Raw genomic sequence first — 14,576 nt, 5'->3', positions numbered from 1 at the left:
TAAATTACATTTAATAAGAGTGATGAAAGTTTGCTTTGTTGAATTTGTATTGAAGTGTTTAGGACGAATCAATATCTACGACGAATCGATATCAAGGCAATGCTTTTTCCTTGGTGGCTCAAGAAACTGAGGAATGTCTAGTTTATCCACCTTTGGACGTTCCACAGGCCCCAGCCATATCTCTACATCCATACCTGCAGTTTTGAATGCTTGTGCCAGGGGATACGGCGGTGTCCATTGACCGGTGGACTTGAACTCCTCTGTGTCGCTGTCCCAGATCTGCTCGGGCGAGTTAATGGACACCGTCCGTAAATGGGGTAGATGCTCTTTTTTATGCGCCAGCAGACCGCGCAGAAAGTCGTCTTCGTCAAAACGGGTGAGGTCCGTGTCATCGTAAAAGACATCCAATCTCTCAAGACTGCGGGGAAGGCTGCTCCAGGCTTCGAGCGGGTCTTCCAACCCGCATAGAAAGACTTGGTAGATGCGGAGCGTGGTCAGGGCCGTGAAATCGTGTAGATCGATGCGCGGTCCGTTGCCCAATCCTTCATGTTCGAGCCATGGCCGACTGAGGGTCAATTCCCGTAGAGTGGCCTTCTGCGGCTGAAGGGCTCGTACAAATGCCGCGCATGTCCAGCTTTTAGCAGGCTCATCGCCATAGTGGCCCTCCCATTCTATTTGTTCGGCGTCGTAATGGAGCACTTCCAGCGCGGCTGGCCAGCTGAGCACAGTGGCTAATGCCTCCTCATGCGCCCCACAGTCTATCAAATTCAGTACTGTAATCGGCGACGTGCCAATATGCGAATCGTCTTCAAACTCCAGAGGCTCCCAGTCATTGAACCGGTGAATGCTAAGTGCCTCGATGTTGGGGAACCAAAAAAACCGATAAACGTCATAAATCGAGTCGTTGCAGGGAATAACTGCAGAGATAATATACTCTTCAAGCTTCGGATCGTTCTCGAGACTCCACTTCAGCTGGTTCAGTGGCTGGCTACGAAACCCGTTTTTGCGAACGCAAACATTACGGTACAATACCGGTTTTAACAGATTGTTCAAGCGAGCAGATACCAGGCAAAGAGAGCGCAGGTCTTTGATTCGTTGCGGTGGATTCTGTTCAACCAAGCATCTATAGACATCTCCCCGATTATAGAATGGCAATGATGTCTGTGTTGTTTCTGCTTGCATGTGGTCGACGATAAGAAGAATGAGCTCATTTGGAAGGTCTAACAGTCGCGCCATGTGCAGCCTAAGAGGCAGAACTACCTTGTGACAACCTTGAGGGTGAGAAATACGAATCGTTGACGCTGAAGAACTTTAGGGAAGTTTCCCTGCCCTAAGATTAAGTGTGCTGGAATTGACAAGTACGGACCCTTACGCCGATTTGGCCTATCACGCTTAGGGAATCGGGACATCGTCACCCCGGCGCTTTGCCTAGTAAAGGTTAGTGTACAATATATTAACAATTGAAGTGAGGAAAGCATGCCCCGTTTTTGCAAACAACTGTAAAGCCAGCTTCTGTGTGTCTTGCTGTAGGGTTTTAATTGCGCGGTATACATCCCTGATGTACTTCATACTGGATCCTGCGTCGTTGCCTGGACTTGTGCTACTGGTATCGGACCCCACCTCCTTCTATTCGACCGAAAAATTGAGATTATATGTGATTGATTGCCTGTTTTCTATCTCTGCCTGACATTAGAGGAAGTATGTTCAAGAACGTATCCCAAATCAAGTGTAGCTCGAAGCTGTAGTGTAGATGTTAGATCTGTTTCTAATAACATTCTCGTTATTTCATACACTCAAGCGAAAACATTTGTCGTTGTCTGAGTCCCGCTCAAGGCTTCTCTGGATATACTCGTACAGAGTTCTTACTTCCGTAGCAAGGCCAATCTCGGAGCTTGGTGATGATTAATTGAAAGTAATTTCGAAGGAGGATTGTATGTTTAGAATGCATATTCAATAGTACATCCGAGACTCTACGCTTTAGAATAATGATTTGAACTTTATGATTATAATGGAAGATGACAATAAATAGTGAGATACCCTGAAAGCGATTGGATGAAGATCATAAGGGAAGCCAAGAGACAAGACGATGTTTCATGGTTTAAAATCATGACAGTGCATCAAGCCAAATCTTCAATTGATTTGCGTCAATAGGTTTGATTAGAGCAGTATTTTTGATGCTGAGGAGGTTCTGCTGAGAATATTTGTGCGCTGGACCCCTTTGGGTAAGTATTTCGAAGAAACCCAACAGGGGGATGGACGGTAAGTTATGCAAACTGCCCTGCTCCTCCTTCTCTCGCGTGTTCACAGCCGCAATCCAGTCTTTCAATGATGCGGCACTGCTGGTTTGGCCACACCAATTCTGAACTATAGGCACAGCATCTGACCATGGCACTGGGGTAGGATGTACCAAATTGTAAAAACGAATATCCTCCCTTGAATAGCGATCTTGATGTAGTATCGAGTTGACAATATTAGCCACTTCGTTCACAGGAAGCCAATCGATATCCAACAAGTCAGACGGCACTATCCGCAAAGACTTGGACGTTCTCAGTAAACCTGTCAACGCATCTTTCTCTGACCATAAGACCTGATCAACGGAGCCTGTTGGCGGTGCAATCTGTCCGACCCGTAGAATACTTGCAGTTATCCCGGACTTAGCGCTGGCAAGGCAAATGAGGTTCTCGGCCACATGTTTGGATTCGCCATATCCAGTGTGCATTGCTTCGTTCGGATCTGTGATTCTATCTTCAGGCACCACTTTTGTTTCGATTGATGAATGTGGAGAAAACATCCCAGATGCTGCCACAGAAGAAACGAAAAGAATGCGTGCATTTCGTTCTGAAGCTGCTGCGAGTTCAATGGTGTTCATAAGGCCACTGAAGCTGTCCTTGAACGAGCCGACAGGAAGCACAAAATTGACCTGCCAGGCAGAATGGATAATTAAGTCACATTCTTTCTTCAAATCATTATAGAGACTATCACCAAGCCCAAATTTAGGCTTTGTAAAATCAATCTGACGGAATGTTATCTTATMAAGCCACTCCTTGTTTTTGAATGCTTGCTTTGTAGAATAATGATCTTCCCATGTCTCTTGTGCCCTGGGGCTACGGTTCAAGCAAGTAATCCTTCCAATTTCAGGGTCTTGCACAAGCGACAAGAGCATGTACTGMCCCAGGTAGCCTGTCGAGCCAATAAGCGCAATATTTAACTTCCTCTCGAGATTCACACCCCATGTTCGCAAGACGCCGGACTTGATTGGTAGAGACTTTTCGTAATAGCTGAGGAGACTTTGCGTTCTGGAAACCTTATCAATGCTCTCAGGATATGTGCCATCGTTTAACCAATTCAGTAGCACCGTAGCTAGTTCGTTGAGAGATGAGTGATTATAGATCAACTCAAGTGTTATCCAAGTCAAAGGTCTCCCTAGACTAAGCGATTCTAGGGCCGATTTTAACTGGTTGACTGCTTCAATGGATCTTACTGAATCTAAGCCCTGAGTGTACAGGTTTATCGATTCGTCAACCACCGCCCCATCTAGAGTATTCTCGATGATGGAACGCAGCAAAGCCTTCACATCGTCTAGACGAAATGCAGTTGGGTTCAATAAAACTGACGGCATCGACTTTTTGGGACTGCCCTCGAATAACTTATTCAGCTCTTCTTCATACGCTTGCAAAGTCAACTTGCGCACGATGGTGCCCTTACCAGCGCGGACAAAGGGCTTATCCTTCTTAGCAATCATTATCATTGACCGGGTTACCCGACCTGGGCCAGCGGTGTTCGCGTTTAAGCCTTGGATACTAGGCCAAAGAGCATCTTCTGGATCAGGACCGAAATTATGATCCGATTGCAGCTCGATGATTAGGGCAACTCGTGGCTGCCCATCTCCAGCAATCAAGGCCCCGGAAACACCAGGAATGGCTTGAAGTCCGAGTTCTAGTGGAACCGGATTGAACTTCTCTCCTGTAAGAAGAACAATGATATCGTCTTTGCGAGAATAAAATTTCCACAGACCGGGCTTGGTTGGGTGAGGAAGAAACAAGTCCTTGGTTCGATACTCCCGAACACCAGGAAAGTTGTGGTTGAATTGTGAAAATGTCGCTGTCTCATCGTTGGTGTTAACAACAAGCTCAAAAGTGCCATCCCCTAATGCCTGTAGTTCAAGGTTTTCCGAAGGATGAAACTCCAAGTAATGCCAGTTTTCTTTTTGCGGAAGAAGCTGTCGTATCTGACCGGTCTCAGTAGAGCCATAGAATTGACACACCGTAGCGTGTTGGATAAGCTCGTTTCCAATTGCTTCGGGCAATGGACCACCAGTATAACAGAGTAAACTAAGTCTTTTGAGCAATTCCGGCCCATCTGGCTCATTGTAAAGATCAGCCACGATATTTGGAGGTAGAAGGCACCCTGAGACTTTCAGGCAGCGTAAAATCTGAGCCACCAGTCCACCGCTTGGTATTCTCGTTGCAGGCCCAAATATTGGCACTGTGTCAGTAAAAATGGGAACCATTGTGTTAAACGTGAAGCCTCCCATATGAAACGGCGGAAATGGCACATAGATATAACTGCCTGGTGGGAAGTCCCACATTGTCAAATCCTGATTGCGTCGACCGGAGACAGTCGGAAAGTTGCGATCATTGTCGGTACAAGCGATGCTCCCATTAGTCAGTGTGACTGGCTTGGGTATTCCTGTCGACCCCGAAGAATGCAAGATGACAATAGGCTCATCGCGGAGTTGGGCAAAGTCGCCCAAATACGGCAGGGGKTCGCACTGGGCACTCAAAAGCTCATCAAGTGAGAGAAACTCGAAAGAACGTAACGCCTTGGCTACTTTAAGCACTGCTTCACAACTAGCCACGATGCCTGGCGAGTCTACCGAATAGCACAGCTTGGTACATTGGGTCTGTTCGAAAAGCGATGCATTTGTTGTAGGGGCATTCCGGGGCGAGGGAAGAAACACCTGTTAGCCGCCAGTGAGAGACGGAATCATAGAAATTTCATATATACACGGGCTTACCTTGAGGTGAAGTTTAATTGCAGCATAAAAGAATATATTGTATCTCAGATCCGGTAGTCCCATATAAGCTATCGTTTCGTTAGGAGAGAATGGGCCCAAGTTGTTCTGAAGCCACTGGGTCGTATAATCAACAGACATCTGTATCTGCTTATAAGTCACTTCATAGAATCCATCTTGCAGGTTAGCGGACCGAGGAAGCAAGCAAAACGCCTGCTCCGGTTGAGAGCGTGATTTTTCTTCGAGTGTCGTGACCAGTAAACGCTGGCCGTAGTTGGCTCTCATGATGCTAGTAGTTGAAGCTTCAATGTGCAACAAGCTACTTGTGTCGATATCCCACGATTTTCTATACTTTTCTTGAGATTCTAGGACTGGTTGAAATCAGATTTGCAGTGTCTATGATGAGGAAAACTGGGATTCAGTACCAGCCTATATACCTAAGACGAAGAGCGAGCAGAGCGCGGGATGACTACGTACGCAGTATCCTATGTATTCTTTAATTCGGATTCATGGACCGTTTTGTGGAGTTAGACCAATGAATTAACTGCTTGAAGGTAGAGATAGCAGATATAGAAGGTATATACGGCGACCACACAACTATCTAATTAGAAATTTAGGATTCGGATGTGCCATGAGGGGCATTTTCAACCCCTCGCGGTTTTTACCGTATTCGGTTTGGTAGGGATAAAAGGGCTCCAGATAACGTCCTGTTTGACCTGATTGCAGCACAAGATGACCATATTCGCGGAAATAGTCTTTCAGCTTGACCATCAGGTTTTGAATGTGCTATACCTGCCGGAAAGATGCGCGTACTTTTTGTCCAGTAGGAATCGACAAGGCTAACGTGATCCATGTGCATTAACACTAAGCTACGGCAACGGTGGGGAAATTTAATGGAGGCCAGGCCATAGACTCAATTTCTGATTATGGTCTGACCACATTGATGCCCACGATGGCTTGACCTGGCTTGCGACCCTCAAGAAGCGTAAGCCTATCATTTCATGGGTCGTTCCTCGTTCATGCACTACCGGCATACTTCGTTAAGTCATGTTGCCGATGTGTGTGCCTCGCATTACTCGAAAAAACGGTCCGTTTGCCCTTAAGATGAACCAATAAAGAGCCATCCTTGCAAAGCTGGTATTTGTGTATATGAAAATTGAATCAATTTACTCGGTACACCGCGGATGTAACACACAGAAAAATGTGCACCACCCTCATCTTAGCCCTATATAGGCACTCTGCCGAACGATGTCGACCCCGCCAGAACGGGCTCTACTTCACAATATCTAGCACGATGAAGCCATATGCAGTACAGTTATTGGCAGGATCTATTTGTAAAGTCTTATGACTTTAAGTCTCATTCCAACTTCACAAACTATATCCTAATTATCCACAGTGTATATCCTTCTTCAAATTATAGAATCACGCTTCATTGAAAGGGACAACTAGATATAGCCGTTGCAGGGCTTTCGCATTGGGGCATCAAGCTCCTAACCCTAACCTTGTATACAGTACAACATCTGATATAAGTAACTTCCAAAGTATAGTCAGAATCCGCTTTTGAAACACCGTGTTCCGGGTCGAAACAAGTCTCGAAGTTTTCTGGCTTCTAGAAAATGTATCCAAACATAGTTAATTTGGTTTGTGTCATTGTCCTCCATGGCTACTGTAAATGGATAAATACTGTACATCATTCAACAAAAAGTATATACGAAAATACCTTGAATGCTTAAATTACAAAAAAACCCCCTAACGCTGGAATAAATGTCATGTAATGTGCAGAAACAAAAAAATCATTTCATCGTTTCCCGCGGAAATAATCGTATGATGTCGGAGGAGGGTTGTTGTCATCTTGAGCTACAGGTCCGTAGCCGCGTGTCCGCCATCGATCAACGGTGTGGATTGTATTATCTCCCTCGACGGCGGGTAGCTGGGCGTGGCTTAGTAGCCTAGACTCGCTCTCATTCGACTGCATATACAAGGACGGCACGTTCGGATCACTGACGTTGCTGCCGACGCGAGACATTTGAGGGCGGAACGCTGGGTGGTCCATGTCGAGCGGTCGCTGCATGCCCAAGTCGTATCCCTCTGTTTGCTTGCGGGTAAATGCAGATACGGGCGATGAAGCCCGTGATGAATTTGGAGAGTCACCCATAAAGGCCCGTGGCGTCTGAGATCGTTCAGAGATAAGATCCTCCGGTCGTCCATAGATATCGCCGCCAAACTCATCTCTGAAATCGGCGCGGTTCTTAAAGTACGAGAAATCAAGTTGGTTTTCAGCGACGACCTCGAATGGTGCCGAGTCCATTGGCTTTCCAGGAGCCGATGTGGACATGGACTGCATGGCGATATCTGAGTATTCAGCGGCAGAGTCCAAATTACCCAGTCTACCTCGGTAGATCGATTTCAATGTCTCTGCGGCCCGCGCATGTACCATTGGAGTAATTAAAGGCTTGAATAGCGCTGGATGTCCGAACCGCGAATTCAGGCGATCACCTGCTCGCTTGGGACCTTTGCCCATCGAGGCGCCTAGAGCCTCGGCATCATTAAGGACTCCCTTGTTGTAATAAACCATATCATCGTCATAAGTCCTTGAACAGAACCATTTGAAACCCAATATGATGAATGGTAGAGGGGCCAAGCAGTATACCATTGTCCAGGTACCCTTAGACGTGGCAACCAAAGCTATCACAATATTAGACAGAAATGCTCCAAAGAGCATTCGGTTGACAACTATTCGCCAGAAAAGACCGCCAGATTCGTTCTTGGTGATAAAGACATATAACAGCAGATACCGTTTGAAATAACAGTCCAATGCAAAGTAAAGTGCGGCCACTGGAAGAATGATTGGTTGCAAGGTTGCAAAACAAAAGGCCACAGTCGCGTAGAACAGATAGTAATTGTAGTAACTCGCATAGTCGAATGGAGGAGGAGCTGTCCACTCGATACTTTGGCGCGGCGTCGGAGCCATAAATGTCTTCATAAACCATTGCCATACAATGGTAACTAACTGCACGAGATCCAAAGTGGCACCGAGATTACGTTGCAACAACCAAGTAACCCAGAAAGGAGACACTTGACACAAAGCGGACAAAGCCTTGTACCAGAACTGACCATCCTTAATAGCTTGCCACGCGCTTTCATTGTTGTTCTTTGCATTGATGACGGCTGCCACGTAGGTCCACGCTGCGGAAAACAGCGAAAAGACTATCAAGTTGTTGAAGATGAAGAAAAAGTACAAGTGGTGAATGACATGCTGCTCTCGAGCGGTTTTGGTGAGATCGCCTGCACGGCGCATGAGGCGTCGGAAAAAGATCGGCAAAACCAGATATATCAAAGAAGTCAATGCAGGCGAAGCAATACCTTGCACGGCCGCCCACGTATTCGGATGCGCTTCCAGAGAAGTCTGAAACGCAGGCCAGACCAGACCAAGGTTGTTGAGATCGGAAAGGAAAATTGCAATCATAGCGTTAGGCGCAACCCATAACAACGTCAATAGTGTAATCGAAAACACATTGWCCAGACGGCGCCATCTTCTCGTTTGCGGTGACAAATGGAGATTCTCCCAAATGATGTCGTTAGGCCTTGGGGCGAGTTTGATTATTGTGCCTTGAGGTTTCTTCTTGCGGGCTGTGTATGCAACGGCGTGAGCGTGTTCGATAGCTTCCCAACTAGCAAAGCCATAGGGCATGGGATTGCGCTTGTCGACTGATTGACGGACATCCTTTATCCTAGCCTCCAGCTCCTGAATCCGATCTGTGAGATAGTCGATTGCATCTACTTTTCCGGAACCACCTTCGCCACGCGATTTTCTAGGAACGCTCATTGTGGGTCTGTTGATTGGCATACGGTCTGGATTTTTGAGATATTTAGCCAGTACGGATTCCAACTCTCTAACAGCTTCTTCATGCTTCCTGATCAGGGAAGGAAGGTCTTTGACATTTCGTCCGATTGTGGTCCGCGGCAGAGATGAGGTTGGATTGACGCCGTCAGTCAATCGCATTAGGCCTTCTTCGGAACGGAGGTTTGGTGGAACACTCGTAATCTGTATTGTCAGCATATACCCACACCGAATTTAGGAACAACGTACCATCAAAGTCCTAGCATGGAGACTCATCTGATACTCTGAGCTATCAAAATAGCGTCTCCGCAAGGCAAGAATATGCCTGTAGTTCTGCCATAAGAAGAACATAATAACAATGTCAAAAGCATAGGCACAGACAACCTGAGCCCACACAGCTTCGGTGAGGATATACAACGGCGTCATGAGTGTGAAAGCCGAAGTCCCCGGAACAGCCGATCCGTTGCTTTGTGTGATGTTGACAGCAATGAGGATACCACAGCCGATGACGCTTAAAATCAAGAATATATTTCTCATCATCTTCGCGCAACGTAGAAACACGATAGCATCCAGGCCAATTCGATCTGCAAGATTTTCTTCCTTGACACTCAGGACCGGCGGAACCCAAGCGAAGACTCCTTTGCCCACAGGCGGCGGGGCGTGTTTCTGGTCGGCATGTTTGACTTTTGGCGCGTAGATTGCGTTGTGATATGGGCGGAATATGGAAAATAGAAGAGCGAGCATAGCAGATATGCCGAGGGACGTAGCGAGGGACACCCAGAAGGCATTGAGTTGGATCTAGCGCATTGACAGTTAGTATCACCGCAGTCAGATGGCTATAATAGAAGACCAACAGTTTCTTTGAATGGGTTTTGAATTAGACGCAAGAACTGATCGGCTGGAGATGGATCGCTGTCGTCTCGTATAGCCATGGCATAAGCCATGTGATGGACTGGACCAGCCATGGTGGTCTGCTCCGTCTTTTGATGGGGGACAACCGCCAACGCCCAGCGCTGTTTATTGAGAAATTTGCGAGAACCTAGACATTAACGATGGTTGTGTGAATGTGAATTTGAATGTAGTACAGGATCGGCCGGTCCGGTTAGTTGCTGATCGTTGATAAAAGATAGTCGATGCAAAATAGCGAGTGACAGAATGCTGATGACAGTCAACGGCCGAGCGATTGTGATGATTTTAGATTGAGGTTGATGATTTGTGCAGATGGGGAAGAATGTAAATAATACTCTAACAATGATAGTAAAATGAAAGACAATCGATAATTTGGATGTTTTCTTTTCTCCTCTTGTATTTCCGTGTTTCACCTGACCAGCCAGTCAGGTGGCCCGTTTCAGGTACCGTATTGTAAATACCACTCTTGGTCTAGGATGACGGGCTAGGGCAGAGAAAATACGGTAATGATTTACAGATCTGACCTGCTAACAGGCCTAATAATAGCCTCTCGAACGGTCTTGATCTCTACCCACTCGAGATCACGTCGATGGCTTTAGCCTACACTTTACTTACGTAGCATATACATAGCAGTGAGTAACACAACCACAGCAGTCGTCAGCGACTGATCGGTCCGCGTGGCCTCCTCTTCTTTCTGGATCTAATCCCGAGGTAATTTATCGTGTACAACGTACCTTTCTTTATGTTTACTTCAACCAGTTGGACAGTACGGAAGAGTGGTACGCTGAAGTGCAACCATTTGCCACGGCTTTCACTTTTGGGCCCATCGGTCCAGGCCCTAGCAGGTACCCACCAATGGCCATTCGGTATTTCACGAGAAACTGAGACACGGCATGAAATTGCAGCAGTATGTGACACCAGGTACAGATTGAATATGCTGAGCATACATAGTAGATCTGCTAATTGTTCGTCTTAGAATGTGTGATAAAGTGGCTGTGCTCAACGTGCTGGAGGGAAAAATCAAGCGTGGATGACGTCGTATTGAGTCACGTGTTGCATATCACGTGCCCTGCCACGCAAACCCTGAGTCGATAAAGTTAGGGTTATCAGCAAGGCTAGCTAGCAGGTCGACTTCGAGAAAATGTTTCATCGCTTTAGCTGCCGGTGTCGGCTCTGGTCTGGACGGTTCCTGCTTTCCCCATGAATGCCAGCGGCGTGGAGTATCTTACTTGCCAGTTATAGAGCCATTCTTCTCATCATCGACGCTCTACCGCAATTGAGTGATGGCTAAAGGCGTCGACGATATTAGCCAATTTATCCGCTGCATATGTGCGATCTTGCCAAATTCAATATTGGCTCCTCGAAAGAGGGGATGAAGAAGAATCGTGTTGCCTTGAAGGAGAAATGGCAGCGGCGGAAATCACGGCAGCGGAGTCAGCTCCCCCCACACACTGAAAGACGCTTGGCACCCCAGCGGCCGAAAGTACCATGTCCACCAATTCCTCTCGACAATCGCAGTTTAGTCAATTCTTTGTATCTACATGACTAGAAGTGGCTACCGTCCCGTCATCGAAGGTATATTCACTACCACGCTGCAGCATTGTTGCAGCCTATTCTCGTTTCCGCTTGGCTTCGCTTTGAATCGGGGTATCCTGGCATTTCCGCCGGTGTCTTCCGCACCCTCGGTTTGTAAGTCATCCTCGAGTCGCGTCAACGCTTGAACGTCTCGTTAATGACAACTTTATGTTTTAGTCCCCATACTCTAAACGATACATCCGCTCGATCCGACGGACTGATACCCCACAATCGCAGAAGTCTGCATTGAGCCATCAATCGCCCGGAGATGGCGCGATAATACACGATCCTGGGGAAAAATAACTGCAATTCCTTGACAGCCTCGTTGATGCCTGACAAACCCGGAACGGTAGCCGCATATGCGGCCGGAGCCTCTTTGGCCGCCATCACTTTGTTCTATGTCTTTGGACCGAACTTCACCATAGACGGCGACGAATCCAGTAGTAGCGATCGCAAGAAGGGGGTCGTTGGTCTATCGAATCCCGCCAATGATTGTTTTATAAACTCGGTTTTGCAAGCGCTGGCCGGTCTTGGCCAGTTGCGTATATATCTCATTCGCGAACTGCACCGTCGAGAATTGGACGGTCCAGATGTTTATAATCAGCTCCCGGGGCCGGATGAAGCGACGGGAAAGCGCAGTCTTCCGCCGGACAGGTTGCGGGAGTTACAACAGGGGACTGTGACGTTGGCGCTGAAAGAGATGCTTGACCGTTTGAATGAGAGGCCGATATATAAGAAGACGATATCTGCTCGATCGTTTATCCAAGCGCTGGAGTTCGCGTTTCGGACGCGAATCAGCCGCAATCAGCAGGATGCACAGGAGTTTCTGCAAATAGTCGCAGAGCGGTTATGTGATGAGTATCATGCAGCGGTGAAAGCGAGACAGCGGGCACAGCGTGCGGCTGGTGCGGATGTTGACGGATCATCAATTGCGCAGGCTGAAAGTGATGCAAATTCTGGGGAAGTTTCTGTGCGCATTGACGACGGTTCCAAGGACGGTCTGCCTGCGATCATTGACAATAAGCTGAAAGAAATCGATAACGAACACGGATTCCCGCTTGAAGGACAGCTAGAGTCACAAATCGAATGTCAAACCTGTCATTATCAGTACCGACCAAACAGGACATCGTTTGTGAATCTGACGCTGCAAGTTCCGCAGAAAAGCTCTGCGACGCTTAGTTCCTGCTTCGATGGGTTGCTCAAGACTGAGTATATAGACGACTTTCGATGTGACAAGTGCGGATTGCAGCATGCATTGGAAACGAAAATCATTGCAAAAACCAAAGCCAAGTCGGCCGCTGAAATCGAAAAACTAGATGAGCAAATAAGGCGAATCCAGCACGCCGTCGACACAGATCCAGAGCAAGGTCTAGACGGAGTAGATCTCCCTGCTGCAGACCTCGCGCCGAAGCGTCGAATTGCGCGGCATATGCGCATCACCGTCTTTCCCAAGGTTGTCGCGATCCATCTGTCGCGCTCCATCTTTGATCAGAGCAGTTCCACCAAAAACGCGGCCAAAGTGTCGTTCCCTGAACGTTTGCCTCTGGGAGGAATCCTCAATCGCAAATGGTACAAACTACTAGGCATAGTCTGTCACAAGGGAAGCCACAACAGCGGACACTATGAATCTTTCCGACGAAGTCATTTGTATCCCCCTTTCTCCACACCAGACGTCTTTCGTTCGTACGCGGCGAGTCGAGCAGGTAGCGAGAATCCGTCGATTGCGGGCAGTCCACGTCTTCCGGCGACGAAAAAGGCGAATTATTCMCCTTCCGGCGGAGTCGAGCCTAGTCCTTTAAGTATCTCGCCAGTCGAGTCTTCACTTTCACTTTCGAGCACGAACCAGAACAATCCGCCATCATCGACATCAACCCCGTCCACAGCCCAAACAGCATCATCATTCTCATCATCCTCATCCCAAGAAACCGCTAATCCGCCCCGTTCATCGCTGCAATTACAACCATCCGTCAATCAAAGTCAAGACAATCTTCCCCGCCGCAGCTCCTCAGTCCGCTTAGGAACTCCAAAGCTTAATACCAGTAGCTCCGCGGGCGGCAGTGGTGGTGGTCTAAGCGCGCAACGCCTTTTACGCAGACGCAAAACGGCAGATAGGTGGTGGCGCATATCCGACGAAAAAGTCAAAGAGTGCAAGACGAGTGATGTTTTGGGGATGCAAAAGGAGGTGTATCTGCTATTCTACGAGATGGATAGCCAGACGCCGTCGAGTTAGAAATAAACGACGTGCGTCTTTATTTTCTTTTCCTTTTTCTGCATTATGCAGGCGTCTCGGTATATATTTCATATCATATACTTCTCGGCTGTTTTACTTGTATATACGGAGATCTATATACTCCTGAGGGTCGAAGAGTGGGACATGTGTTCTATGTAATACGTACGCGTACTATGAATGTAGTACTGTGAGAGGTTACACATTCCGTGAGCATTTCTTTACTTATACACCTCTAACAAATTTTGTACATTCCATGATTCACGAAATACACGTAGATAGGGAGAGAAGTCATCGGACCCCTGCCCGACATTTGTATGATCCTTCATATATTTGCATGTATACATACCCGAGGTATTCGGAAACACCCCCCCAATCGCCGGAAAAGATCTTGCCCTATCTATCCACTGGATACCTCTGAGTATATATTAATCCACGAATAATTTGCAAGACGGCCGCTGTCCCCATTCCGTTCTCTAAGCTTGCTGGTCTAGATGCTCCAAATGTCTAGCTCTGGCCTGGATGGGCTATCAAATCCCGTGCTGGCGGGTTATCCAATAGAGCATGGATGGAGCACCATTTATTGTCCACAAGATAGGTTTGTGTTGATGGATAGGAAAGTGTAATTGGGTTGGTGCCTGAGACCCGGGGTTTTCCGTGATGTTTACATCCATATATATCATACTACCTAGGTATAAGCAAGTAGTCGCTATGTATGCGGCTTGAATATTTCCGCATTGTACGAATATATCTTGAGCCAACTGAATCAAAGAGAGAAGCTAACTAGATAGTAAGAGCCTGAACAAGCTATATACAGCCCGTACAGTCCAATGTAAGCATTGGAAATGAGGAGACATACACCATAGAGGATGTTTGTATGTATTGCCGCGGGGTTACTGGTTGCTATGCCAGCCTCAACGCAGCACATTGCACAACGAGACATTAACACGAACGTAATTGCTCGGTCAATGCCAATCAAGACAATCAGCAATCAATTGACATAATAATCG

At 47.2% G+C, this 14,576-nt stretch overlaps 4 protein-coding genes across 4 annotated transcripts; 1 reads left to right on the top strand and 3 right to left on the bottom strand.

Moving 5' to 3' along the window:
* Positions 1–75: 75 nt before the first annotated feature.
* BHQ10_000709 (uncharacterized protein) lies at positions 76–1,182 on the bottom strand (the record flags this gene model as incomplete). Its single annotated transcript, XM_040879747.1, has 1 exon — positions 76–1,182. The coding sequence occupies one exon, from the start codon at positions 1,180–1,182 to the stop codon at positions 76–78; it is 1,107 nt and encodes a 368-aa protein (XP_040729214.1).
* Positions 1,183–2,104: 922 nt separating this feature from the next.
* Positions 2,105–5,299, bottom strand: BHQ10_000708 (uncharacterized protein; the record flags this gene model as incomplete). Its single annotated transcript, XM_040879736.1, has 2 exons — positions 2,105–4,960; positions 5,018–5,299. 2 exons carry the CDS (start codon positions 5,297–5,299, stop codon positions 2,105–2,107), a joined length of 3,138 nt encoding a protein of 1,045 aa, XP_040729213.1.
* A 1,513-nt stretch (positions 5,300–6,812) lies between these two features.
* BHQ10_000707 (uncharacterized protein) lies at positions 6,813–9,820 on the bottom strand (the record flags this gene model as incomplete). The annotated part of the gene is made up of 3 exons (XM_040879725.1): positions 6,813–9,059; positions 9,105–9,653; positions 9,710–9,820. The coding sequence occupies 3 exons, from the start codon at positions 9,818–9,820 to the stop codon at positions 6,813–6,815; spliced, it is 2,907 nt and encodes a 968-aa protein (XP_040729212.1).
* Positions 9,821–11,667: 1,847 nt separating this feature from the next.
* Positions 11,668–13,569, top strand: BHQ10_000706 (uncharacterized protein; the record flags this gene model as incomplete). The annotated part of the gene is made up of 1 exon (XM_040879714.1): positions 11,668–13,569. The coding sequence occupies one exon, from the start codon at positions 11,668–11,670 to the stop codon at positions 13,567–13,569; it is 1,902 nt and encodes a 633-aa protein (XP_040729211.1).
* Between the last annotated feature and the right edge of the window lie 1,007 nt (positions 13,570–14,576).

Source organism: Talaromyces amestolkiae, assembly GCF_001896365.1.
Source record: "Talaromyces amestolkiae strain CIB chromosome Unknown scaffold1.1, whole genome shotgun sequence".
Lineage (NCBI taxonomy): Eukaryota > Fungi > Ascomycota > Eurotiomycetes > Eurotiales > Trichocomaceae > Talaromyces > Talaromyces amestolkiae.
The sequence above is the reverse complement of the archived record's forward strand: the minus strand, read 5'-3'. Positions and strand labels throughout refer to the sequence as shown.